The sequence below is a fragment of the Poromitra crassiceps genome, assembly GCF_964638095.1.
Source record: "Poromitra crassiceps genome assembly, chromosome: 19".
In the NCBI taxonomy this organism is placed as follows: Eukaryota; Metazoa; Chordata; class Actinopteri; order Beryciformes; family Melamphaidae; genus Poromitra; species Poromitra crassiceps.
Genome location: NC_139646.1, coordinates 9,314,434 through 9,338,542, shown reverse-complemented (window position 1 = coordinate 9,338,542; position 24,109 = coordinate 9,314,434). Strand labels below are relative to the sequence as shown.

The 24,109-nt window shown below is 43.5% G+C and overlaps 3 protein-coding genes across 10 annotated transcripts in view; 1 reads left to right on the top strand and 2 right to left on the bottom strand.

The window, feature by feature from the left end:
* Positions 1-943: 943 nt before the first annotated feature.
* LOC310794278 (oxysterol-binding protein 1-like) lies at positions 944-16,031 on the bottom strand. Its single transcript, XM_083656245.1, has 18 exons — positions 15,948-16,031; positions 14,092-14,262; positions 12,991-13,199; positions 12,633-12,795; positions 12,181-12,292; positions 11,888-12,086; positions 10,879-10,990; positions 9,448-9,505; positions 9,170-9,337; positions 8,769-9,014; positions 8,370-8,490; positions 7,960-8,063; positions 7,140-7,235; positions 5,225-5,409; positions 4,458-4,690; positions 3,900-3,951; positions 2,081-2,131; positions 944-1,235 (listed from the first exon to the last, which is right to left on the bottom strand). The coding sequence occupies exons 2-18, from the start codon at positions 14,223-14,225 to the stop codon at positions 1,097-1,099; spliced, it is 2,382 nt and encodes a 793-aa protein (XP_083512371.1). The 5' UTR covers positions 14,226-14,262; positions 15,948-16,031; the 3' UTR covers positions 944-1,096.
* Positions 16,032-17,124: 1,093 nt separating this feature from the next.
* On the bottom strand, positions 17,125-20,084 carry sart1 (spliceosome associated factor 1, recruiter of U4/U6.U5 tri-snRNP). The gene has a single exon (XM_083655651.1). It carries the CDS (start codon positions 19,741-19,743, stop codon positions 17,425-17,427), a length of 2,319 nt encoding a protein of 772 aa, XP_083511777.1. The 5' UTR covers positions 19,744-20,084; the 3' UTR covers positions 17,125-17,424.
* Positions 20,085-20,219: 135 nt separating this feature from the next.
* pcm1 (pericentriolar material 1) overlaps positions 20,220-24,109 on the top strand; it is a 28,922-nt gene continuing 25,032 nt past the window's right edge. For 7 of the 8 annotated variants that reach the window (XM_083656262.1, XM_083656261.1, XM_083656267.1 and 4 more), the window contains exons 1-3: positions 20,220-20,343; positions 21,650-21,773; positions 22,057-22,305. In XM_083656262.1, the coding sequence (XP_083512388.1) occupies positions 21,669-21,773; positions 22,057-22,305 (354 nt within the window). In that variant the 5' untranslated portion in view covers positions 20,220-20,343; positions 21,650-21,668. Of the gene's footprint in view, positions 20,396-21,649; positions 21,774-22,056; positions 22,306-24,109 lie in introns of all 8 variants that reach the window. The other variant, XM_083656266.1, reaches the window with a different exon arrangement.

Sequence of the window (24,109 nt, the reverse complement as noted above, 5' to 3'; positions counted from 1 at the left end):
AGACTTGGATTGTGCAATAGAGCAGGCCTGCTTGGTACTTTCGGTGGATGGTTGTAAAGATAACAGAGCCTTTTCTCCTGCTATACCAGAGTGAGCATAAGAGGAGCCAGACTGTCTCCTGTGCTGGTACAGTCCGAAACGGAGATAGTCTGGCAAGTGAGACTACACAAAGCCTAACCGTAATACACTTATGATTTCACATCTCTTCGCCTACTCGCATTTTATTTTACAAGCTGGCCTTCTTGAGAGCAAAATGAAAAGGTTATTGTGTGTAGAGATAGCATATCTCCAGGGTTGTTTCACTTCAGGAAATAATTTAGTGCCATAAACTCAAAGGCAAACTGTATCATGTCTATGGTGATTACTTCATTTCACTACCAATCCAAAATAAGTGAGGAGATAGTTAATGAATTACTTGCTTTATGTCCTTGAGAAAAATCGTTCCGTCATTGAAGCCTGTACTACGCCTCCCACAGGCTCTGAAACTGGTACAGTGGGTATTTACAGAGTCAGCTCTTGACAAACACTGGTTATGAATCAGCTTTGACATCCAAAGGTGGTGTGTTGTTGATGTCTTCTCCCAACCTGCAATACATTCATTACAAAATAATCACAATCAAAAAAAGAAAAGGAAAAGAAAGTCTCCAACTAGTAACTCTTTCCATATAGGCAAACCTTGCATACAGTATGCATATGCATTTTGCCCCTGGTAATGGTGCTCCCAAAGAAAATGAACGAGGGCACTGTCAGAAAACGATGTTGTAAAATGTAAGTGAAAGGTTGCACTATGGAGTCCTGGATGGAGGATGTGCAGACGGGAGAGCGAGATAAACAACAGTCGGTGTTAGAGAGGCAGTGGGAGGACATCCTGACTGTTGTGTCCATATTGAGGGTGAAGACAGAAAACTGGTCCGAAACCCCCTTATCCTGAGAAGGGGCCTGAGCTCATGATCTGTGCTGTAAGAGGGACGAGGCGGGTACAATAGGTGTGTCTGCACCCTTGATGATGTAAGGGGGGAGGGGGTGCCTCTTACCATCTTCTCTATTTGTTTGGGTCGCACACCTCGCTGGGAGACAGGCTGATACAGTCAGGTGGTCAGAAGATGTCGGGGCACATGTCCCAGCTGCCTTGGTCCTTAGCTTCCCAGTAACCGCCGCTGTAGACATGCATGGTCTCTCCAGACACTGCATCATCTAGCTTCTTGAACCACAGTGCTTGATAGTTGTCTTGATGTGTGCCTGAAGGAAACAGAGAAAAAAAAAGTATTTTACCGAAGGAAAGCTTTTGGGGGACTGGAGATGAGGGATATAAGAAGAAGCCACCGAGCCAAGACAGCATATCAAGGGAAGGCTAGACGGCCTGGGGTCTTTCAGATGGGGAGACTAAGAGGAATATGAGTAGCCATGGTTCTGGAAGTTGCAAAGATATTTCAAGTTTCTGACTGCACATTCTTCAGACAGATACATACAACCAGGTGAGATTGGTGCTTGATGAAACCATCAATTTGTTGAGAACCAGACTCTAATAATACCAAGTCTACCCAGGATCGCAGTACCGACGCTCAATGACAGACACAAAGCTTGCTGTGCCAAAGTCAGCTACAAACAACTGTGACTGCTAAAAGATTCCCCTAAAAGAAACGACTGCACCAAACACACAACTACCAAAAACAAACCAGAAGACGGGAGGGGGGGGGGGGGGGGGGGAGAGCAGGACTGATGATGTTACTTGCTTTTGACTGGATTTCCATAAGGACCTTCCATGCCTTCCGCTAAGGGAGGGCAAGATGGAAAGGGTGTAAAGAGGGAAATATGGAAGATGAGTAGCGGGGTCTTACTCTAAACACATTGGAATTAAAATGAGAAGAACATCTCAAATTATGGTACTGTGTGTGCACGTCAGAAGTGAATACTTGCTTGAAAAAGGGGAGAGGGGGTGTCCATAGAGGGCTGAAAGAAAGAAGGGGGAAGGATGCATGTTTTGAAAAAAATGGAGACATAAAAGAACAGGTAAGAGCTGAAGATGATTGAGACAGACAGAGAGACAGAGCAAGAGTGAGTGGACATGTTAAGGGGCTACTTGCATGCAACAGGCGTACGAGAGGGAGAATCCTCTGTGTCAGCTGAACACCAGCACACACAAAAAGAAGATATGAAGCATTACAATAAGACACAAAAAACCTCCCTCACATGCTACCCAAAATCTACACTAACAGCTTGTTGAGACATTTTAAAAGGGCATTTTCAAATAATAAGGAAGGCTTTGCCGATTTTCAACCCATTTGTATCATTACATCAGTAATATAAGGCTTATATTGCAATTACTTTATATAAACACTGTCCATCCGCTTATATTATAAGCAGATGGACAGTGTTTACCTTCTCTATATGTTTTCTGCCCTGAGAAATCCCTCTTTGTCTGCTTGCAGAAACTCCGCCCCCGCCAGCTGGTATAGGTCATTAACACTCTCGATGTGATTCAACGCGCATACAGAAAAAATAAAAATAAACTATCCCTATCTAGAGTTCGAAGGGATGCCCTCGAGCAGAGCATCTGTTCACTTCCGTCTCAGACGGAGGAACGCGTCACTACTAGCCTCTTTCACACAGCCTGTGAAAGCCGCGATTGTTCTGGGATTATTAAGCCTCGCCTCCTGTGTGAAAGTCACAAATGCGGAGTGGTGGATCATTTTGTTACGCCTTTCAAGTGGAGGTAGTCATAGCCCCAAATCGACGTCTGTCTGAAAGGGTACCTGCGGAAAGACGGATCGAAGCTCAGCTCATTCATAAAGAAAATACAGGGGAAATCACTTCACACAGCAAGAAAGGCATAAGTAACAGTAAAAGTAGCCTATACGATCATGACTGCAACAGGGGCGCCGGGAGGAATGCTCCGTGCCTAGAGTTTATGAGTAAGTAGGTTAGGCTATTTATGCTCAAACGATGTTGACATTAGTAGGCATTAGTGGATATAATAATAAGCTTCAATGTTTTTCTCGCAATACGCCGGCAGCAGTTTTTTTTTTTTTTTTTTTTTAGCGTGCATCCGTCTGTGGCGAGTCGGTCTGAGGATATTCCCTCTGTTCATTCTTGTCAGTCCCTCCTCAAAACAATCGTACGTTTGGGGAAACCAGCTCCAGAACTGCAATCTGTCTAGCCTGTTGTACGTTCCCTTATGAAAAACAACTAACGTTATAAGTATTCCTTCCTGTGCATTTATAGCCTACCCTACTACTTCCCCCGGTGACGTAACATTAAAAGCATACTGCAGCTGTTTGACACGCGGGTGTCCGCTTTCAGAGTGGACTTATAACCTACACATATCAATCCGGGAGGGGTGGATGCTATCTGAAAGCACACTCCAGGGCGGAAATATTGCAGGGCTGCTTGGTTCTGTGTGAAAGGGCAGAGGGGAACTAATGGTTCCCCCTAATGGGGAACTATTTATTTACTTGTTCCACTATCTGTTATCTTCTCAATAGAGAGGAGTGATAGAGTCCAATGCAAGTGTCTTGTGAAGAGGTAATATATCACAATGCAAATTATTACTGTAATAATATTGCTTTGTAGTTGGCTTATTTGGCTTGGCCAGCCACGGTCATTGAGCAGTTGAAAATGCACGGGGAGCTGATCGGGGATTGGGAGTATATTGAAATGCCAATGGGCAGAGAGGTTTTCTTCCTAAATAGAGTAGGGGCCAGAAAACCTGTTTTGAAATCCAGAAAATGATCAGCAAGCCTATCGACCTCCCACAGAGGATTAGGGGAAAATTCTTGCTTATTGCTCCTTTAAAATGCAACACGGGCTACACATAGCATTTTAAAGAGCATTTTAAAATGCCACACATAGCATTTTAAATGCTTAAGCGCACCGCTCTATGCTAAGTGGAGAAGTGATACTTGCTTTCATCCGAAACCTCACTTGCTTCGGTGCCAATCTCCTCTGCATCAGCTAAACGGAACAGAGATGGATGGAGGGATGGGAAAAGGGTGAATGGATGAACTGTTGGCAGGGTGATGCAGAAGAGCACCTTCCCAGTACACAGGAAAACATATAGTACATGTGTTCTTATGTGTGTCGCCAATAAAAGAAGGTGTCCACCCAGAGTGGGAAAAGACTAAGAGGAGTACTTGCTTTTCAAAGATGAGTCATTGATGGAATCCTCAGTGACAGCTGTGGTTGAGACTGAGACAGGCAGGCAAGGGGTACCAAGACAGACAAAGTGGAAAAACAATGAATGGACAGAGAAAGACTACAGGACAGAAACACCAGACACAGTTCCTCATGTGGGTTGACCACCTTTGATGCTATACGCAATCTCTCCTTTTCGTCATTTCTTCAATTTTTTTTTATAACTTCTCCGCCCCATTTCTACCTTTCCTGCTACCTCATTACCTCATTCCCCCTCTTATTTACACTCATACATGGCTCCGTCCATAACTTCTCCTTTTTCTTACCCTCCTCAGGTGTGCTGGCCGCCTTGACAGCCTCCCTCTCCCTCTCTCGGCGGGCGATGCGCTGTTTTTCCTCCAGTCTCTGCTTCTCTGCATTGGCCTCGTCCCAACGGCCTGCCTCCATTAGCTTCTGGTCCGGCCGGTGCCGGCTGTCTGTTGGCGCCAACAAGCCCTCTTCAGGTTCGTTCAGGGTCAACGCCAGCGAGGAGAAGTAGTACATGTTCTCTGCTCCCTCTCTGTGTGATGTTAGGCATCGCAGAAGATCACAGGAGCATGGAGATGCCAGACGAGGGGCACAAAGAACAACAAAGAACGACAGAGAGAATGAGAAAACGAGAGGGAAATGACAATCTATAATCTATAACTTTAGCGGTGACTTCATGGTTCACTAGAAGACGTAAACCAAATATTACTATCACATTCCTTTCCCTCCCTAACTGATATCCCAGTGGTTTACACTGTTGAATTGTCACTCCTTGCATTATGTCCCACTCCAATTTCCCATTTCAAAAGGAAATCAGGAAGCAAGACGCTGTCAAAATGCTGTTTCATTGTGATTTTAAGCTCCACATGGTTCAAAAGAACACTTTTTCATTTCCAAACGATATTTCTAGAACATCTGACATGTGCTTCTGATTGGCTGATCTGGTTATCACCCCCCCCCCCATCCTTCTGCCCTACTTGTAGTTCCTTCACAGCTTCATCAGTTTAAAAAACACCAATACACACGTCTGATCATTGCCACACTTCTTTACAACACACAAACTCACGGTAGAGAGTTGGCTCTCCATAGTTCTTTGGCTTTCAGGGTCTGATAGACAGTCTTGGGTTTGCCTTCAGTGCCGTTCTCATCTTTACTGCTCTGCATTATCCTGGAAAACTCCATCTTCTCATCCCATGTTCCCGACAGCACGTAATGGGCCTTCCCGTCCTTATCTGTTACCACTCCTGTTACCTGAGAGACAAACAATGCTTTCCGTTATGACTGCAATAAAACAGATCATTATACCCAGTGCAGTGGTTCATAGGATTAACAGTTGCACAGCCTCAAGGTAGATATGAAATTTGGCCTTTTGTCTGAAACAAAGGGGTCACATTTTACATCTACCATAAAAACAGAGATGCTATTGCAACCAAAGAAAACTAGCAACTAAGGACGCACATTTCAGATTCCTGTATCAATGTGATGCTGACATTAACTAACAAAATCCAGTGTTACAGGGGGGAAATGCAGTGCATTCTTGGAAACTAGAAATGGAGAGTGCAAACCTTCACCAACACAAAACAATTCTCCAACTTGAACTTACATTACATTATGTCATTCAGCAGACGCCTTTCTCCAAAGCGACTTACAATATCATATCAACATATATCACATCTCATCAAGAGCACAGAGAACAGCATGAAACACAATTAATAACAGTCAGACATCTAGAATAAAATAGCATAGAATAGCAATTGTAAAAGGTAATCAGGGGGAAAACAAATAATACGTAACATTAGTTAGTAGGTATAAAAGTAGCGAGTACATTAGTAGTTCATTTGTTTTTGTTTTAGTTTTTAAGAAACGGAGAAAGTTCCAGAAGGGTCCAGGTGTAGCTCGAACAGGCGAGTCTTTAGTCTACGACGAAAAATAGGTAGTGATTCGGACAATCTGACCGAGAGGGGGAGTTCATTCCACTATTGTGGCGCCAGGGAGGCAAAGAGTCGCGATCGGGATGAGCGACCCCTGAGTCCATGTAGCGGTGGAGGGGCAAGGCGATCTGGACGGGTGGAGGAGCGGAGGGAGCGATGCTATTGCATGCAGCAGAAAGGCTAAATAACAATATAAGGCCACTAGCTGGTTCAAAATGGACACACACACACACACACACACACACACACACACACACACACACACACACACACACACACACACACACACACACACACACACACACACACACACACACACACACACACACACACATTAAGCTGTGAAAAAGAGGACTCCTTTGAAAAAGTTGTTTTCCCCCACCAAAATTTAGCTGTGTGTTATTTAGTGTTATTTAGCTGCCTTCCTGACAAGCAAGCATGACATGGTTGGTACAAATCGATTCCTTAAGTCTTCTAGTTACATATGATACCAGAAACGTCATTCTGGCTTTAAAACTGAGCCTGCTGCAGCCTCTGAAAGTAAATGTTCAAAATTGTGATGTTTCCCAAATATCGTGATATTTCCGAAAATCGGCCCAATCCGGCAACTGCTTAGGGTTAATGTGTATGTAAAAACCGTTGTCTGATTATGTTTTTGCAATTCTCTGGCGGACCACCAGGTGGAGCCCCGTGGACCACAGTTTGGGAACCAATGAACCCTAGCTATGATTAAAACATGTCCATACCAGTGGGATTAGATTGCAATAAAGTCTCCATCTCTGTTAGTTTAAAAGATATTTGCAAAAAAAAATGTAATACTGGAAATCCCAAATCAATTGTTCCTCGGGCTGCAGGCTATCTATTCACCAAATATCTTGGAAATCCATTTGAAGGTTTTTGAGATATCCTGCTGACAAACGAAAGGGCAAAACCATAATCTCCTTGGTGGAGGTAATTACTAATTCTTCTGGATACATAACATCTAGCAAAAGAGGTACCGTTTCCTATTTTATCTCATCATCACTGTTCAAAGAGAAGTCAAAAGCCCACCTTTCTAGCCACATCTCTGGAGAAGTAACTGTAGGGAGCAAACTTGAGGTGGCAGCGATCTCCTGTCCTGTGGTTCACCACATCGATCTCTCCTGACTGGCAGGGAAACAAGGAGGGACAAAAGGCTACATTAGGGGAATGATAGGTTAACTTTCCACGTAGACCATATTTATATATATATTTAAGTATTATGTCATGTATTTATCCCTAGTGAGGAGCTGTACTGTACTAATTGAAAGTTGTGTCATAATTCTTAATGAACATGGTACAGTGGTAGCATGTTCATGGTGATACATGGTGATAGTGCACCACTGTATCGATTCTCAATAGCCTTTTGAATGTGCATCACATTTGCGCTAAAGCAGTCCAAAAACACCAAAACGGTAACCAATTGCACACTATTTGAAGAGGTGGCAAACAAAACAAAACAATGTTCATAAATCATTGTCTTACTTTTATATGCTAATGAATATTTTGTATGCTCTTGTAAATCAAAATAGATCTATCTAAATTGAGAAAGTGTTAACATGTGCCACAAGTTAAGTTGACAAAGTTTCAACCATGGTGTGCCACCAGAAAAGACAAAGTTGCCAGTTTGCAAAATTGCTTGCATGTGTGTAGAACAGAAATGTATTTATATTAAAAAGTTGCACATTATGTTAAATACATTTTTTGTTTTGTATTTGCAATTATGCATTGACAAAATCTCAAAATAATTGGCACAATTGTTGTGACCCCTGCCCTCCTCAGCCACCCAACCCTACTCCCTCAGGTGAGCATTACCTTCACTGATAATGGTCATGTCTAAATTTTATGTTACCTGGTCAATCCATAATTTTCCCACAATGATGTTGTGTACTGTGGTGGTGACTTTCTTCCAAGAGTAGTGATTGTTGCTCTTTTCAAATATGCACTGGATAGAACCTGGGGATAGAGAGGGGAGCAAATTTAGAGTTGGCAACAGCAACTGAATTATGCCACCATAGCCATCGTACACACTGAAATAGGAGTCAGAATAAGAGATTTAGTGCAGTAATAAGAGATTGAATGCTGGAATACATTCTGCCAAACAAACAACATTCTATCCAGTTATAATACTCATCTATAGTTCAATATTGAGATTCATGGGATATTCTTCTAAGACCAACTGATAGGTGAACACTGTACTGAAGCAAAAAGGCTCATAGGCTAACAAGTGTATACAGCTTGCTGCTTTGTTAACACACTCACCCAAGGGCATGATGGAGAGATATTTCCCTCTAAACTTGCTGGCCAGGCAGATCTCTTGTCTGAGGGTCCAGCCTCTTTCAGACATGGCATGGTGAGCTGCAGAAGGTGGGTGGTGACTCACCTGGGAAAGGGTGAGGGCAGTGAAGAGAGAGAAGAGATAGGGAAGCCAGGATGAGAAGAACAGACATGAGTGAATTGGTCTTAGTCTACAGTCCATCCCTTACAGCACGATTCTGATATTACAAGCAATATTTAGTCTGCAATGTTCTGCTCTCTGGTATGTCAGAGTATATACAGTATGTTTCTTATCGGATTCAAAAACATTTTCACCAAAAACAGATTGACACAAACACAAACTCTCCCTCCTTAAACTCCATCGCTCTGCACTTCCTTCCTCACCTGCTCACAGAGGGAGCGGTAGCCACATTCCCGAAGTCGATCCAGCTCAAAGGTTTCTCCCAGCAGGGGGTTGAAGGGTTTGCCTGTGCGGTGGACAGTAGTGGAGTAGGAGGAGACGGTGAACGCGGCGACGTAGCACAGCTGCTCTAGAGAGCTCTGACACTTGGCAGCCTTATCCAGCAGCTCGTAGTACTCCAAGTCTTCAGACAGACGTTGCAGCATTGAGAGGGGCTCGTTGAAATTCACCTAGTAGGTAGATAAAGCATAGAGGTAGAGATAGAGATCGTGATGTAGACCGAGAGATATAATTAGTCTGGAATTCCATTTACTTTTACTTTCACGGAGACAAACGAGCGCTTGGATAGCCTGTGCGCACGCAAAGAAGCGCTCGGGTTTCTTACAGGCATTGGTATTTTCGAGAGCTCCTTTCCGATGCAGTTCTTCATGATGCTCCACAGATTCAGGGAATAGTTGGGCTTGTCCGGGATGCGAGTCCGTCTCTGCCTGACGAGCGCTACCTCAAGGGGCTGTGGAGACTCTGGATTGGATGCCAACGACTGCTCATCAAGCTGGAAGAGGATAAAGCAAAACGACTGAATGGTCAGGTGACTGTGTGATGTTGGCACATGATGATAGCATAACACAAATCAGCATGAAAACAATAGTAATATGCATTTACCGACTGATCGTCCATTCCAAGCTCACTGCTAAGCCCACTAACATTGCTGCCAGATCTCCTGATGGGCAGATAAAGAAGAAAGCACAAAATCGGACTAATGGAACGAGGAGGGGGGGGGGGGGAGTAGGTTTGTGATTAAACAAGCATGTCATTTGAGATAAACTGAGTGTTGTCAAGGTGCATGATAAGATAAGATAAGATAAGAGGGCTGCACTTTTCTCACCGCGAGGTGGAGCGATCTGGTGAGCAGAGCGCAAATCTGCAGGGCAAGAGGCGAGCAGCGCCCATATCTTCTTCTCCTCTGATTGGTTGCGCTCATGAAAAGGTCAGCGATACGTAGGTCAGCATTGAGATACTTTGAACTTTGAGCGCAGAGCAGAATGGCAAAATCGAGCTGTGCGTGTCGCCAAGGGGAACGCTGCCGCCTCGTTGAGCAGCGTCGCTCTCCCCCATAGGAACAGGAAAACAACGGAATGGAACAGCGGGCGCAGAGCTGTTTTACCGTGGATCATGTGTATCACGTGTATCATGTGCAGGGATGTATTTGGCGCGGGATTGCGAGATTCGCGCATCTTTTTGGAAATTCCCGCATATTTTCAATTTATAAAAGGGGGAGTAATCCCGCAATGGTTTACGCCAGGGGTTTCAAACTCATGGCCCGCCACGCCACTTGATATCAAGTTATAGTGAAATCCTGCCCGCTCCTCCGCTCGTTGTAAAACACAGAGCGCACTCCCGAGGCGTGTGGACGAGGCGCTGCCGAGCCGCACTTCACACCAGGGTTGCCAGATAAATTTCCATAGACGTGCAGTTCCTTGGGTGGTTTAGTGTGCATTTTGGCGTGTTTTGAACTCTTTGTGCTGGAAACCGTCAGCAGTATCTGACAACACGGCTTCACACTCATCATGTGTATCATGTGTATCATGTGTAGGCGCATAAGGTGTCCATAAAATAAAATTGGTTGCACAAAACACCCTTAAATATTTTCCTTAAGGTTAAACATTTGAAGGAAAATGTAAGCATAAGATTTAAGATCTTATGCTTACATTTTCCTTCAAATGTTTAACCTTAAGGAAAATATTTAAGGGTGTTTTGTGCAACCAATTTTATTTTATGGACACCTTAACTCTGACTCTAAGGAAAATCTTAACTTAAGGTGCTTTGTGCAACCGGCCCCAGGACCCTCAAATGAAAAGTCTGCTGCCCTACCAAGTGAGCAAAAGCACCAACGTAGCTGCCTGAGAACATGATTGATATTCTATGTCTGTAACATGTGCAGTGTTTTGTTTTGTCTTTAGAGGGGTGGGATGGAGATAGGAGGGGGATGACAGACCAACCGATCGACAGAGTGGCTTATACCTACTGTACGATAAGTATAAGCAGCTCAAAAATCTGTGACAAATGGAAAGGCAGGACGAGAGCGTTATTGACCTGTGATATTTGGGGTCAGCAGGCACGGTGATGAACTCTGCCGGGTCTTCCATAGCATCAAAGAACTCATTCTCCTCGTCCTCGTCACTCGCATCACCTTTTCCCGAACCAACTAAGGTAAAGTGGAAGAGTGGAAGAATGAATGACAAAAAAAACGACATCTAAATGACTACAGAAAGACTGCGGTGGATTAGATTGAAGCTTGCCGAAATGGCAAGGGGCAAGCTCTAAGTCATCAGTAGGTGAGCAGTAAAAGCATTCACTCTTATACAACACTGTCATCTCCCAGCATGCTATCTTCACCAACTCCATGTACAGCAATCTGCGAACCCAGAGTCTATTCCGGCACGTAAATAGACTCTGGGACAGCCGTAGCTTTATTTTAGGCTTCCTGTACAGCGTGGATCTTCCGCCCGGGACTTCCGCTTCTGCGCAGCGGTGCCTTTTAAAAACATACATTACCTCGGTTTTATTTTGAACGCAAAACGTCAAAATTCTTAATATATATTCACGGCGGAAGTCCCGGGCGGAAGATTCCCGCTGTACAGGAGGCCTAAAAAAAAGGAACGCCTGTCCCAGAGTCTATTTACGTGCCGAGATACACTCTGGGTTCCCAGATTGCTGTACAGTGACATAAAGATAATGTACAGTGACATAAAGATCATGTACAGTGACATAAAGATCATGTACAGTGACATAAAGATTCCAGGAGAAAACAATATTGGGATATTTACATGTGCACTCCACTTGTAATGTTCAACAGCATGTGAGGGCCTATTTTAAGTCTGGTTTTCCTAACAGCAACATCAGTTTTGCATACAGGCAAATTACAGTCTAAATGATGCATAGCCTGTAGCATTTGTTTTAGCCTATATCTCACTCAGAAAAACATATGTATATGAATCATATTTTAATTTTTTTTGTTATACAGGTAGCGTAACTTAGCATACACTGCCTTTAAGCCAGGTTCAGGGTACAGGGTCAGTTCAGCTGCAGGTGTGAGCCTTACCCTTGGTATCTATGGCGGGATCGCTGAACGAAGGGGGGAGAACTGTAGCTCCTCTGAAAGCTCTTTCCAGGTGATTGTGCTGCTTGGCCAGCTGCTCCAGAGTCTCCTCCAACCTTATCCTCTGGTCTCGCTCAACCTGTAAGGCCTTCTGCCAGCGCTTACTGTGGGTCTGGGCCAGGGTGAGGAAGTCTCTACATGCCTGGGAGGAGCACAAATACCCAAAAGCAACACTTTAGCAAGAGCCTCAGTACAACATATTTCTTTCCTCTGCAAATAACCCTTGGGTAACTTACATTGATCATGGCATTAGAGGTGATTCGGAACAGCGTGGCCCTCTCTGTAACCTGTTTGACCTTATCCCCCATATCTCCTCCTGGACGAATCCCCTCCAGCTCTGACAAGGACCTGGGGGGTGGAGCAAAATGTGTGTGTGTGTGTGTGTGTGTGGCGGGTGGATCCGTCCCTGCAGCCCTGCCTTAAAGTTCAATTGGTATTTTTTATTATTCATTGCCTTTTACACAGCCAAGAAAAACATTGATAGTCAATGCACTTTGTACTTCTATTGTGTCACCAATGTAAATATTTTAGCCATGACTTACAACTAAACAGTTTTAGGCTAGACCCCAGCTCTCTTCTTTCCTTTCATCTGCACTTGAGGCAGTCCAGCAAATTTGTCACATTATTTTCTCCACAGCACTGAAATGACTCAATCTGATGATGAGTCAATGAGTGATTGAACCCTGACCTTTGGAGGGCAGAGCCATGCTTGGCAATGAGGTCATTGCAGGTGCTGAGGTCCTCCACCTTGCTGCCTAGTGTGCGCAGTGTGGACTGGACCTCAGAGTTACGGCAGCCTGCACCCTGTCCAGACGTAGGGGGCAATGTAGGGCAATCATCACCCGAGTCATCTGAGCGAGAGAAGGAAGAAGAAAATATGACCAAAAACAAAGATGAACACCATGAGAAAATGTTACACATACACACTCATAATAGGACAGTGTGTACACATGTCCAAAACATGGAGTTGTAAACTGCTGAAGGACTAGGCTTTACTATGCATTTCCAAATGATGCCTCCCGCAACTCTTCTTCCCTCCCGCTCACCAGACTCGGCCTGCATGCGGACGGCCTTTGCCTTGGCCAGCTCCAGAGCAGTGATCCAACGCTGACGTTCCACCTCTGAGCTGGCCTTCAGGTGGTAGGTCTGTGCCCCACCGTTGGAAATGACAAAATTGCAGGAGTCCTCCACAGCAATGTTGGCTGTGGCTAGGTTGATGGTGCCCCGGCATGTGTGACCCATCTCTGCCTGGGTCCTGGAGAGAGACAGAATGAGGGATTGTAAAATATTGAAGTTAATTGTGTTGACCCACTTTTTTGTTGAGCAAGAAACACTTTTAAACCAAAGAACAATCTGGAAGATTAGGGGGTTTCCATTGAATTCCTGAATTAAACAAATGTAGATGAAAGTCTTTATTCTACGGTACTTATTTATTTTGGTGACATGTTGCAACTCATAAAAAAAAGATCAAAAAATAATAATCTATCATTACTGTATCAGCAATAAAAGTAATTATAAAAATTAGCATTGTCCCATAAACCACACACATTTTCTTTTAAGGGGTGGGGCATTTCTAAGCTAAACTTTGGGCAAACTTTACAGCTGCAGAAATGCAATTGCAAATGTAGACAAAACAAGAATAATTCGCTGAAAAATGCAAGGTCAATAAGATCGGCTCCATTGGCACCTTTTTTACCCGGTTTCCAATCTAAACAGATGACAGATACCTGTGTCTAACACCTGTCTGTCACCTGCTGGTAAATGCCAAAAGACTCACTTGAAAAAGCATGTACCGTATGTATCATTCAACAACAACAATGCGTGTCCTTCTGCCATCAGGATCTCCCTCCTACACGCCAGTTCCAATTTATTTTGGCTACAAAGTATTCGACTTTGGCCTATTTTCCAGGATGCTCACTAAAAGTTGTATTGTAAATCCGATTTGCCACTAAGAGTCGACATCATGAATAATCAACCTCACACTTTAGCTCTCCCTGAAGTGAAATGTGTCTTCAGTCTATTTAACTGATTGCCCCTAGTGGGATTAATAAAGTTGTTTGAACTTGATCCCTACACACACCTCTCCCAAAAGTGAATATCCAACTAGAAATGTGAATACTAAATACTAAAATGATAATAAACTTTACCTGTAATACGATAGCAGACCATTGCTCAAAACAAACCAGCGTCGCTGGTAACCTTTTATGTAGTTAGTCCATTTGAAAAGCCAACCCTTGTATGTGTCTCCAGGGGTTGGAGTGGGAGGTTTAGGCTCCGACATCACAGCAGCCTGTGGCTTCAAGGACTGAGGTTAGAGCCTGTGGGAATGAGAAATCTATTCATACTTCATACTGATATTTCTTAATTTGTACTAACCATGCACATGTTACTGTTTGGAAAATATGCACAACACAGACACACTTTGTGTTATGGGTAGCGCTGTGCAATAAAATCGATACGACAATATATCACAATATTTTTTCCAGCAAAACTGTATCGCTTTTTTGCACAGCTGTGTGTTCAGTGACACAATAAAAATTATTTTTTATTTCAGTACGTTCAGTAACACACTCAACACGCAGTAGTTTTGACTCAATTTGTCCACTAAGTTATCAATATAAAGTGATGTACATATTATTACACTACCTGGGTGGTACACAGCAAATTTAATTTTCAGTAAATGATGTAGAGAGTATTGCAATATATCACGGCGGCTGTGGCTCAGGAGGTAGAGCGGGTCATCCACTAATCAGAAGGTCGGTGGTTCGATCCCCGGCTCCTCCAGTTCACATGCCGAAGTGTCCTTGGGCAAGACACTGAACCCCACTGACACTTGCTCCCGATGGCTGTGCCAGCACCCTGCGTGGCAGCTTGCCGCCTTCGGTGTGTGAATGGGTGAATGTAAGCACATTGTAAAGCGCTTTCGATAAAAGCGCTATATAAATGCAGTCCATTCACCATATCACAATATGCATTGTATCGCAATGTATCGTGATACATATCGTGAGGTCCTTGCCAATACCCAGCCATAGTTATGGGCACAGAGAATACATTTACAAACAGGTGTGTAACTGACAGCACTATTAAAATTGCTTTCAGAAATAAAATAATTCAGAAATACGCTGCATCAGTTTCCCTGTCTTATGAGAATATTTGTTGTGGTTTACTAGTTACTGACATTGGAACAAAGTGTTTACAACAAATACTTAACTGTACTAGACCACAACAATAACATGTCATGCCTGAACTTCTTTGACTGGGCAGCAAATTAGAAGTGGACCAAGACAGCTTCTCTATCTGAGAAATTGTTATAGTAAATGTCAACTGATTTGCCAGGCTGTGTTTTTCTAACGAGCTGATAACATCCATATGAAAACGATTCTGATGGTAATAAGTCATCACTTGGCCCATGCCACTTAACGTTAATCAGGGATGCAAACTCATTGATAGTGAAAAAGGTGACAGATAACAGGGCAGACACAAAACCACTCAGAAAGTGTCCTATTTTGGGATGAAAAGGGTGACTGTCACCTAACACTAGCCTAAAGGTAACTAGTTTGCATCCCTGTTAATAACGCGACTGTTTATTAGTTGGCACAGCTGCAGCATCGCTAACTGGCAAGTATCTTAATAATCTGTTTAGTTTAGCTACATGTACGTCGTTACGACAAATCTGACTTGTGTGCTGAAAACTCAGCTAGGTAACAAAGTAGTAACATTAACAATTAGTATGTCAACCATCTGTACTTGACACACATAAACAACACTGTGCGCTATCCGGTATTTCGAGGGGCAAGACACGAAGAAAATGATAGATTTTGCACACATTGCCTGACTGTCATCAACATTAACGTTAGCCAGCTAGCTAAAGTAACAGTCAGGATTGGAAGCTGTCAAAGCTGACGCCAGCCACTTCCAAATTGATAATCGACTCTCCCAGCATCCCCATCCCACGTTATTCCCATTGACAGTTAGACGCGTTAATATTTTTCGTGATAATTACCGTAATTATGCTAACGTTACACCTCAGCCATCAACGGTGTGCAGGTCGCGTCACATGAAGTGATGCTAGCTCACTAGCTTTAGCTTAGCCACTACTTACAGGTGGTGCAACAATATAGTGTCCGCTGTGCTCGTTCGCCACTAACACTAGTTCCGCTCCGACAAAAATGCAGATGAAGTCATAAAAGAAGAAACCACGCCGCATAATGCATTTGACAGTTTCCGATCGTTCGATTACCAAAAGTAGTAGCTAATTTGTCAGCTTTAAAATAGTAGTTATAAAACCACAATCGAAGCGTTCAGACAATAACTAAACAAGTGAATTATTTCTTGCTGGACAATCCTTTGGAAGCCTGACACCTACTGGAGAGAAATTGTAATAGCAAATTCATATCTCATCTCATACATACATCCATACATCTAGTTACACACTTCGAAATGTTTCACTTTCTGTGAAAAAGGAAAATATACTGAACAAATGTATAAATTTAACCCTTGTGTTTTTGCTCCTATTTTCCACGAGTTGAAATAAAAGACCCAAGACCTGTTCCTATGCACACAAAATACCTATTTCTCTTCTAAATGTTGTTCACAGATGTTTAAATCTGTTTGAGCACTTCTCCTTTATCAAGATAATTAATCCACCTGACAGGTGTGGCATATAACAATGCTGATTGAACAGTGTATTGCACACTAATTCAAAAGTCTGTCTCGAAAGATTAATAGTTCAGTGCCACTGCCAAATACATTTATTTTGTCATGCTAAAACTAGTTTTTTTTTAGTATATATACACACATCCTGTATTGTCATTATATACAGTACACACACATACAGTATGTGTATATATATTTTTTAGATAAAACTTTCCACCTAGAAATGTTAAAGATCTCTAGCACTATTTCATTTATACTTAAAAAGCAGCTTCTGATGGAACCTCCTCCCCTTACTCAATACCAATGGATCGGTTTCTAACTGCAAGAAAATATACTCTCAATAGCGGTCATTAAGCTGAGCAGAGGCACTGAAAATCCACACTGCTCACTGCACAACATTGTGCAAGTCATCTTGAAAGCCACAATCTACCTAGAAGTCTACTTGAAAATGCTGATAGCTAAAGTTACAGTAGTCTCCTAGCAACACAGTAAAAAAAAACACTTTCCACTTTTCTTAACTTTATTGAACAATGTTTTACAACCACAATGAGCTTGTTTCAGCAAGGCATTAGAATCAAATTATAGCAATTTTGTTTCGTTTCTCTTAAAATAGTATATGTGTATAAGCATTAAGCACTCTTCCCCAAAACCTAGAGTGTGTATGTGTCGAAGATAACACACTCATCCCCAGAACTTATTTTTAGAATCAAATTATAGCAATTTTGTTTCATTTATCTTAAAATAGTATGTGTATAAGCATTAAGCACTCTTCCCCAAAACCTAGAGTGTGTATGTGTCGAAGATAACACACTCATTCCCTGAACTTATTTGGTAATGGTGTTTGCATTCATACTTTTCCCACTCCCACTAAGAACAATATATGGTGTTTTCTGAGATTTCTGCTTTTCTTGAAGCAAAGCCACCGTTCCGAGAGGAGTATCACTGCTGCTCATCTTCTTCAGCAGTGCCTCTTCCTCCAGCTTTTTCATCCTCCTCTCAGTCTTCATCTTTCCGGACCCTTTGCCATGGAATCGATGTGAAAGCTGCCTGAAGGCTTCTTTTGGAGTGAGTTTGCGCCCAGACTCATCCACATACTCGATCTTGACATCAGGTCTGTAGCTCTCCTTTTCCTTGAAATCCTGTGTGTAGCCTCTGTACTCTTCTCTGCGACTGTACTTGTCGTCAATGGTCATCTTGTCCTCAATGCAATAGTTGTCATTGGGCAGGCCTGCACCTTTTGGTGCTCTGACACGGGCTATCTTCTGCATTTGAGAGTCCAACAGACCTTTGTTTTTGCACAGCGACAAGGCAGAAGCTAGACCAAAGTTGACTAAAGGCTCTTCATCCAAAATGGTGGTGGAGGCAGTGGCGAAATCAGGTTGTTTCTGCTCTTCATCCAGGTTAACTGTGCTCCACCCAATGTTCTCATCCAGCTCAGAGTCTGAGCCGCCAGCATCATCTTTCTCTGCCTCCTGTTGAAAGTCTATAATTTCTTCTTGGTCCTCTCTGTTGCCGGACAGGCCATACGTTGGAATATCACCCAGAGTTCTGCAAAACTCAGAGGTGGCATTGAAAACAATGTTGTTCTTCTTGTCTGGGTCATTGTCATGGTTGCCTTCGTCAAGCTCTTTGACCTGCTCTGCTACCTTCTCCACAGAGTCTTTGAGAAGCTGCTTCTGTATCAGCTTCCTCTGCTTCGCCAGCTGTTTCTGTAGCTCCTCCTGCTCTGCCTCCTCCTCCTCCATGACAGCTGGTTCAGGAGATATGAAGTCGTCTTCATCACTTATGTCCATTTCTGCCATCCTGATATCGTCAGACCTTTGGGGAGCATCTTGCATCCAACCGCTCTCCTCTCCCTCCTGGCATTCCTCATCCACCTGCTTACGTCCCCGACCACGTGCCCTGGAGCCAAAATCGGTGCTGCGAGTGTCATCGAGGGCAAGTTCCTCTGAAGCTGTCTGCTTCTCCTTCTTTCTGATTTTCTTCACACGGCGCTTTGTTTTTTTAAAGCCCACCATCTCCTGGGGTGAGTAGTACTCGGAGGCAATAGCGAGAGCAGGCATGTCCAACGACTGGGCCTGGTTTCGAAGGGTCTCTCTGATGGCCTGGAGCTCCCGCTCTCGCTCTCCTTCAGCACGGCCTCCTGTATTTAACAGGAAGCTCTTTTTCTTCTCCCCGTCAATCTCCTCATCGTACTTTGATAGTACAGAGCGGGGTTTTAACATAACCATGTCGTCCACACTTTCCTCTTCATCATAGGGCTTGTAATCAGGCTTTTTCTTCTTTAACTCCACGTTTTTCTCTGCTTTTTCCTTGTCCACAAGTCCCACATTTACAAGTACATCACCACCCTCCTCTTCAAGCACGCCTTTGTCTTGCAGTGTCAGGATGACAGTCTCGCCCTCGTTGAAAGACTCCATCTGGTGCTGTACCGTGAGTCCCTTTAGATCTCGAGATGTATAAGCCTCTTTCTTGGTTTGTGCAAAGTCTTGCTCAACCAGACTGCTAACGCCAAACTCCTGATCCATCTCTTCCAGAAGTTTCTCTCTTTTCTCTGCCATTTCTTTTTCTTTAGAAATTTTTCGACTTCTCTCTACCCAAGCAGCTGTGGTATCCAGCCAGTCGTCGTCTGCCAGGGTCTTCACTTTGCCCAATTTCTGATTCATGAGGCGTTTCTCTTTCATAGCTGCAAGCTTCTCTCTCATGTCTTTTTGCTTTTGAATGTGAATAGGGTTGATGGTCTCTGCCACAAGTGGCTCCTCCTTTGTCCCAAGCTCCTTCTTGTTTTCATTTAATTCCAGAGGTTTGAGACCCAGCTTTGCTCTGAGTTTGTTTGTATCCTCAATGCTGAGTGAAGCATCTCCGCTTGCAGACTGTGGTTGGATGTCTGTGCTCTCCTCATACCCATGGTCGGCTTTCTCCTTCTTCACCCGCGGCTCCCCAGTGCTCCTTTCACCTTTGCCACGACCTTCTCGTCCACTTCTGTCCCTGGATCTGGAGCGTTTTCTCTTCTCCTTTTCGCGACCTCCATCTCGTTCTGCATCTCTGTCTCGCTCCTTGTGGCGATGTTTCTTATGCTCGCGACGGCGCTCCTCTGTGTCCTTGTCGCGGCTCTTTTCCTTGTGTTTCTTGGACGATCCCATAACTTCCTCTGACTGCTATTAAGCTTGAACTCGACGGACGTCACTCAAACGATATGTAACGTTACTTGCGAACTAAACACACTCAGGATAGTGACGAACACAACGTAACCTCGCGTGAGCTAGCTGGCCCACATTAGCATGGGGCAGCTAAGTAGCTTAGCTAACTAACGACGTAACGTGAATCGCTAGTCGCTAACGTTACAATATTTGCAAAGTGGAATACTTGAATGCGATCTCCCACGGTAATCGACGACAGGCGAGGATATAAGGTCAGTTATAATCCACTGTTCAGTTTTTCAGTTGTCCTATTCCACGACGCAACAAAGCTCACAACTCGACAAACGAACAGAAAACGACTGAATCTCCTCCTCCCAGGCAAAGCACTTCCTGCGGTCGATAGGGTCACGCGGAAGAAAGATTCATTGCATACTGCCACCTGCTGGTTGGGGGCTCATCGGACCAGAGGGCAGACAGACAGAAAGATGTGTATCTAAAAGTATTTTCAACGTTGGGACGGATGCGACAGCATTTATTGACAATAATGCCATATGGCTATGGCCAGAGATAAGTCAGCATAGGCCGAGCTGAAATACATAGCTAGTAAGTATTGGCTCCGAATCTGCGATAATTTCTTCACGACAGTCGATGAGTGGTAATGCAACATTTTCTGTCTCCCAAACCGCAAGCTAGCTAGCGTAATTGTACTTATTAACGTAACGTTAATAAACAAGCTAACGCTCAGTTATATATTCGGCCAAAGTTAGCGGTTTCTAACGGTAACATTTGTCGTTAGCGTTCATGTTAATGTCAGTTCTATCGGTCCGCCAGTAAAGGTCCATTATCTGTAACTAGCTAACTGTTTGGGGTTTAGCTTAGCGGACGTTAGTTAGCTGGCGCTAACGTCAAATGCTTGTGTTTGCTTCAACTTCTTTCGAGTCTTTAATTTTAGCCAGCTAAGTAGCATTAGTTAGCTTGCCAGCGCTGGTGACTTTTGCTTTGTCTACTCGGCATTGTTTTTGTTCGAAGCCTCGACGCGAGACTCGGGTCTGTTTCTCATTCTGATCGAGTGGTCAACTCGCTGCAGTACTACTAGGGTTGATGTTTGACAACGCTAACGTTATAACGCCTAGCACAGAATCGTTACGTTAACATTCGTATCAGTCGCAATCGTGGATAACTAAGAAGTTGTGTGTTGCCATGGCGATTCTGGGACGAAACCACTAACGCTATAGCTAGGTCACTAGTGTTAACAGTTGGGTGAGTTTGCCAAGCAACAAGCTATCTTTGACACTGGTGCGCTCGCGCTGACGGGAGCTACGGTAGTTGTCACCGCACACACAGGTGAAGTTGCCGCTGTTGTGAAAAGGCTCGCGCACACTCGCTGCGTGATGGAGGGGGACGTCGCATTGTTCTTTTCCCGGGGAAACCGAGCGGGCCACATAACGAAAGCTAGGTCATAACCAGTCAATGGTCATACCGAACATAAATAGCGGACAGGAAAAACGTTACCGATGTGAATTGAGCTATTCGCGACTGGATACACGCGTTATTGGTAAGGTATTGCGTTACTGATGCGTTCATGTTATACATTGGGTTCATAAAGGAATAGACGACAACGTCATTTTAATATATTCTGCTCTAAACGCATGGCTAACAACGTCACATCGTTATTTACAGCTAGTCACTCCATGCCGAGGGAAATATGGAAGATCTAAAGACTATTAGTTTAGAGTAGACATTGCCGGTTTTCCATACCTTCCTAGTAAAGTATAGCTAACGTTATTTAAACACCGGTATATGTTTTGTAAGAATAACTTTTAATCTATTGTAAAAATTGTTTGTATCGTGTTTGTTGTGCTATTGTCTGTGTGGTGACCAGTTTGCCATGCATTGTTGTGAATTCCAGCAGGCTGCAAGTGGGTGACATGGCAACCGGGGGCACTCCTTTTGATGATGGTGCAGAGGAGGAGCAGGAGCTGCACAACTGGACTGTAACCAATGGCAGTCTGGAAGATAGGCTCAATAACATGGTACAGGCTTGGCAGGGCCAGGGCTCTGATAGACACTTATTTAGGGACAACTTGGCAACATGCCAGGCACAGGGTGGACCTGTCATTAGAGACTGGTAGTAGACACTCTCACACACTTAGGCAAGGCTCTCAACTTTGATCATCACTTGCTTGTTGCAACATTGATAAAGTACCCCAATTTCACAATAATTTCGTTGGTCTGCATACAGTAAAAACTTAACTCTTTAGTCCACACCAAAGTAAATCTTGGTCAGTCAAGGTGACTGTTTTTGTTGTTGATCAGGACTGGGGTGTGCAGCAGAAGAAAGCCAACCGATCGTCAGAAAAGAACAGGAAGAAATTGTCTGCTGCGGTGGCAGAGAGCAGGCTGACTAATGACATCTCTCCGGAGTCCACCCCCGGGGCCGGCCGTAGGAGAGCACGTACTCCTCACTCCTTTCCCCACATCAAGTACACCACACAGATGTCTGTCCCAGACCAGGCTGAGCTGGATAGGCTGCGTCAGAGGATCAATTTCACAGACCTGGATGAGGTGAAAAACTACACAGATATTCTTTTTATCCCATGTGTTCAATGAGCTCAACATTTTGTAAGTTTAATGCAGGTCCCAAGATTAATATTTATCATCATTGGCGGGACTGCAGAGAGAAATCAGGACAGTGTTGCCAGGTGGGAAATGTTGAATTATCGTACCTGAGGGTCAAAATTATCGCTTTTGGGGGGAAATTATCATACGCGAGCAGTAGCCGCCTTCCACCACTTATATAGAGCACCACAGGAATGAGTCCGGAAGTATACTTCCGGGTTCGTAAGAGGAAATGTGAATGCATAAAATAAGGTCTGTGGTTAACAAAAGTTTATGGGAGTACGAATTTGGGTTCAGCAGGATAATCTTCACAAATGTGAATAACTTTGATGAATTTTGGAACATACAGTAAATGCGTTTTTTTTAACTCGTTTAGAAAATGCTTCAAAAGGCATAAAAGTGATTAATGTTCATGAAGATTATCCTGCTGAACCCAAATTCGCGTTCCCATAAACTTTTCTTAACCACGGACCTTATTTTATGCATTTAAGTGAAATCCCCATTCCCCCATAGACTTTTTCCCTGATGAACCAAAATGGCGGCGATTTCTGGTTAAGCCTACAACAATACGTCATCCCTGTGGTACTTCATAGCTTCAGCCAGGAAGGATTTATGACATCACTGATGACATCACAATTGCTCGAGTGACGTGACTAACAGACACAGCCCACAAAATTGTGAAATTCCAGCAGCACTCTACCACCACTGGTAGGAACTAAAATTACTTTGCAGTTCGCATGATTTGCTGCAAAGATGTTATAGACATAGGACAGACATAGGATCCGTATTAGTATATTGATTACAACCAAGTGTCACAAAATGAGCAAATTATCTTACATTATGGGAATTTTGGCATTATTGATGTGTTCAGAGGGCAAAATGATCGTGCACCTGGCAACGCTGTCTAGTATGCCCTGTGTTACACTGAACTCTAGACATGTCAATGTCATTGTATAGCATGGTGCCACTAACACACACACACACACACACCTGTGTGAGGAGACAAAAACATTATTTGCACAGCAAGTTAGTTAATTAGAAAGCAGTAATCTCTAATCCTTTCACCTCGCTGTCACTGCTTTCCAAAATCTCTTCAGTAGTGTATTGTGGTTCATACAAGAATAGCTGATGTGTGGAGTGTTGTCATCCCTTCTGTTTTCAACAGCTCATTACCCCCTCATACATAGAGATTACTACTGGCTAATTTGTTATTTTGCCACATTCCCATAACAAACAGCACCTGGCTCTGAAATGGGAAGGCGTGGACCCAAGGGAGTGTCATTCCCTAACAGTTGTAGTTTTCAAAATCATAGTACTGTACTAGGAATCATGACACAATTTTGACTTAGAAAATCATGAAACCCAGATAGAAAAAGAAATATATCACAGCAGAGTGGTGTTTGGTTAGTATTGGTCTGGTATTCCAATAGGAAGCACTGACACTTTCATGTTCATCTGTGGATCTACTAAATCCGATGCATGTTGTTTTGCTGTATTGCCTGGCATTGTGTGATATGGTTGATTCAACAAAGGTAAAGATAATTTGATCAAATAAACCCGGCATTTGCACTTTTGTTTTTGGGATATTGCCACTCAAAATCTCTGATTGCTGTCGTGTCTTCCATATGGGGCTGCAGGTGTGATGATGTGACTTAGAATTATTTAACATGCACCATTCATAGAACAATCTATAGTCTGCATTAGAAAAAATAATTCACTAATTACAGTTTTTTAAATTAACGTGATTTTT